The sequence below is a fragment of the Mesitornis unicolor genome, unplaced genomic scaffold (assembly GCF_000695765.1).
Source record: "Mesitornis unicolor isolate BGI_N332 unplaced genomic scaffold, ASM69576v1 scaffold19749, whole genome shotgun sequence".
NCBI classification, from domain to species: Eukaryota; Metazoa; Chordata; class Aves; order Mesitornithiformes; family Mesitornithidae; genus Mesitornis; species Mesitornis unicolor.
Window position 1 is genome coordinate 4,679 of NW_010208186.1, and position 1,507 is coordinate 6,185.

General features: G+C 53.1%; 1 protein-coding gene across 1 annotated transcript in view; it reads left to right on the plus strand.

The window, feature by feature from the left end:
- Window positions 1-384: 384 nt before the first annotated feature.
- FMNL2 (formin-like 2) overlaps window positions 385-1,507 on the plus strand; it is a gene marked incomplete at both ends in the record, with an annotated part of 36,991 nt that continues 35,868 nt past the window's right edge. The window contains one exon of the mRNA XM_010192412.1: window positions 385-468. Coding sequence (XP_010190714.1) covers window positions 385-468 — 84 coding nt within the window. The remainder of the gene's footprint in view (window positions 469-1,507) is intronic.

Consider the following 1,507-nt stretch of genomic DNA (forward strand, 5'->3'; position numbering starts at 1 on the left):
AGGTGAGACCCATTTGGGGTGGAAGATGGGACCTGTCTGGGGTGGAAGATGGGACCTGTCTGGGGTGGGACGTGGCTGCTGTGCCATGGCAGCACCAGGATGCCCCGTCCTCTCCTCCAGATGGAGGTGACTTGTCCTGAGCTCCGGTCGCTCACCTCCTCGTGGATCCTAGCGTGTCCCATTACTGAGCCTTGTGATTCACTGGTGCTTTTGGGGCCAAAGATGACGTTTAGAGGGAACGTTTCTGAATAACCCTGTCAACAGGAATTCACACGAAACAATCAAAGCAGCCACAGCCGCGTTGCCTTGGGTTGCTCGTGTCTGGCTCCGCCGCAGCCCGAGCCCTCTGTGGTCACCTCACGTTTGCTTTCTCTTTCTCCGCAGAATGCCATGAACTTGCCGCCCGACAAAGCCCGGCTGCTGAGGCAATACGACAACGAGAAGAAGTGGGAGCTCATCTGTGACCAGGTAAGGGAGGTCCGGAGGGCTTCTCGCAGGGACCATGCAGAGGACAAGTATTTGAATAGTAAACACTCATTTTTTGGCATTATGCTCCGTTATTGGTGGGGCCTCATAGAAGCTTTGCAATAATAATTCCTGTTTTTTGCCTTAGAGTGATTATTTCTTTCCCCTCTGGTGTTACCATCACCCTGTGGGCAGTGAATGCTGCTTAGTTTGTCCCACACAGGCTCAGACAGACAGACCCTTCAGCCACCTCTCAGCGGGTGCTTTGAGTTTGGTCTTGACCTGCGTAACGTGAACAAATGGCCTCGATCCAGTGAGTATTTAACTGCCCCCATCACGACCCGTGTCACCACTGGTGGTGGCTGTCACCTCTGCGGAGATGCCATGGCAATGCAGCCTGAACTCCTCTTCGCTTCCCGAGGCTGCACAACAACCTGGGATTAGCAGCACCATATGCTGAGGCATCATTGCTGAGCTCTGCTGCAGGCTTGGCAGCAACGTACAACGATTAACAGGTCGGCCCTGCCGTGATAAATGAACAGAAACGGCGTCATTTAGAGAAAGGTGGGGTGCGCATTTGCGAGCCAGCAGCAAACCCGGGTCCTGCCATGAGCTTCAAACGTAATTGCTAATGAAAATAATTGATCCCGGAGTGAGAGCATGGGATGTTTCCCCGCAATGTAAACACAGCGGTACCGGGGTGAGAGTTTGGCAGAGGCTGCGGCCGCGCTGTGAGGTCAGGAACATTTTAATAAATAGATTTGTGGGACGTTTCCTATTTAGCTGTTACAGCGGCGGAGCCTCTGACAAAATCCAGCTACCTTAAAGAAAAGCTAAATAAAGAGTGACTTCCTTTTTTTTTCCACGAGTCCTCTGCACGGAGAACGTAAAGCGTCGAGCTATTTAAAGTTTCAGTTTAGTGAGACACTGCCCAAATGGCTTAATCTACTGGAAGTGATTTGTTTCATGGCTGTTTGCTTGGAGCGTGCACAGGGCTGGCTCTGTCTGCGGCGGGGGCGGGGGGGGGCGCGCCCGCCCCGCC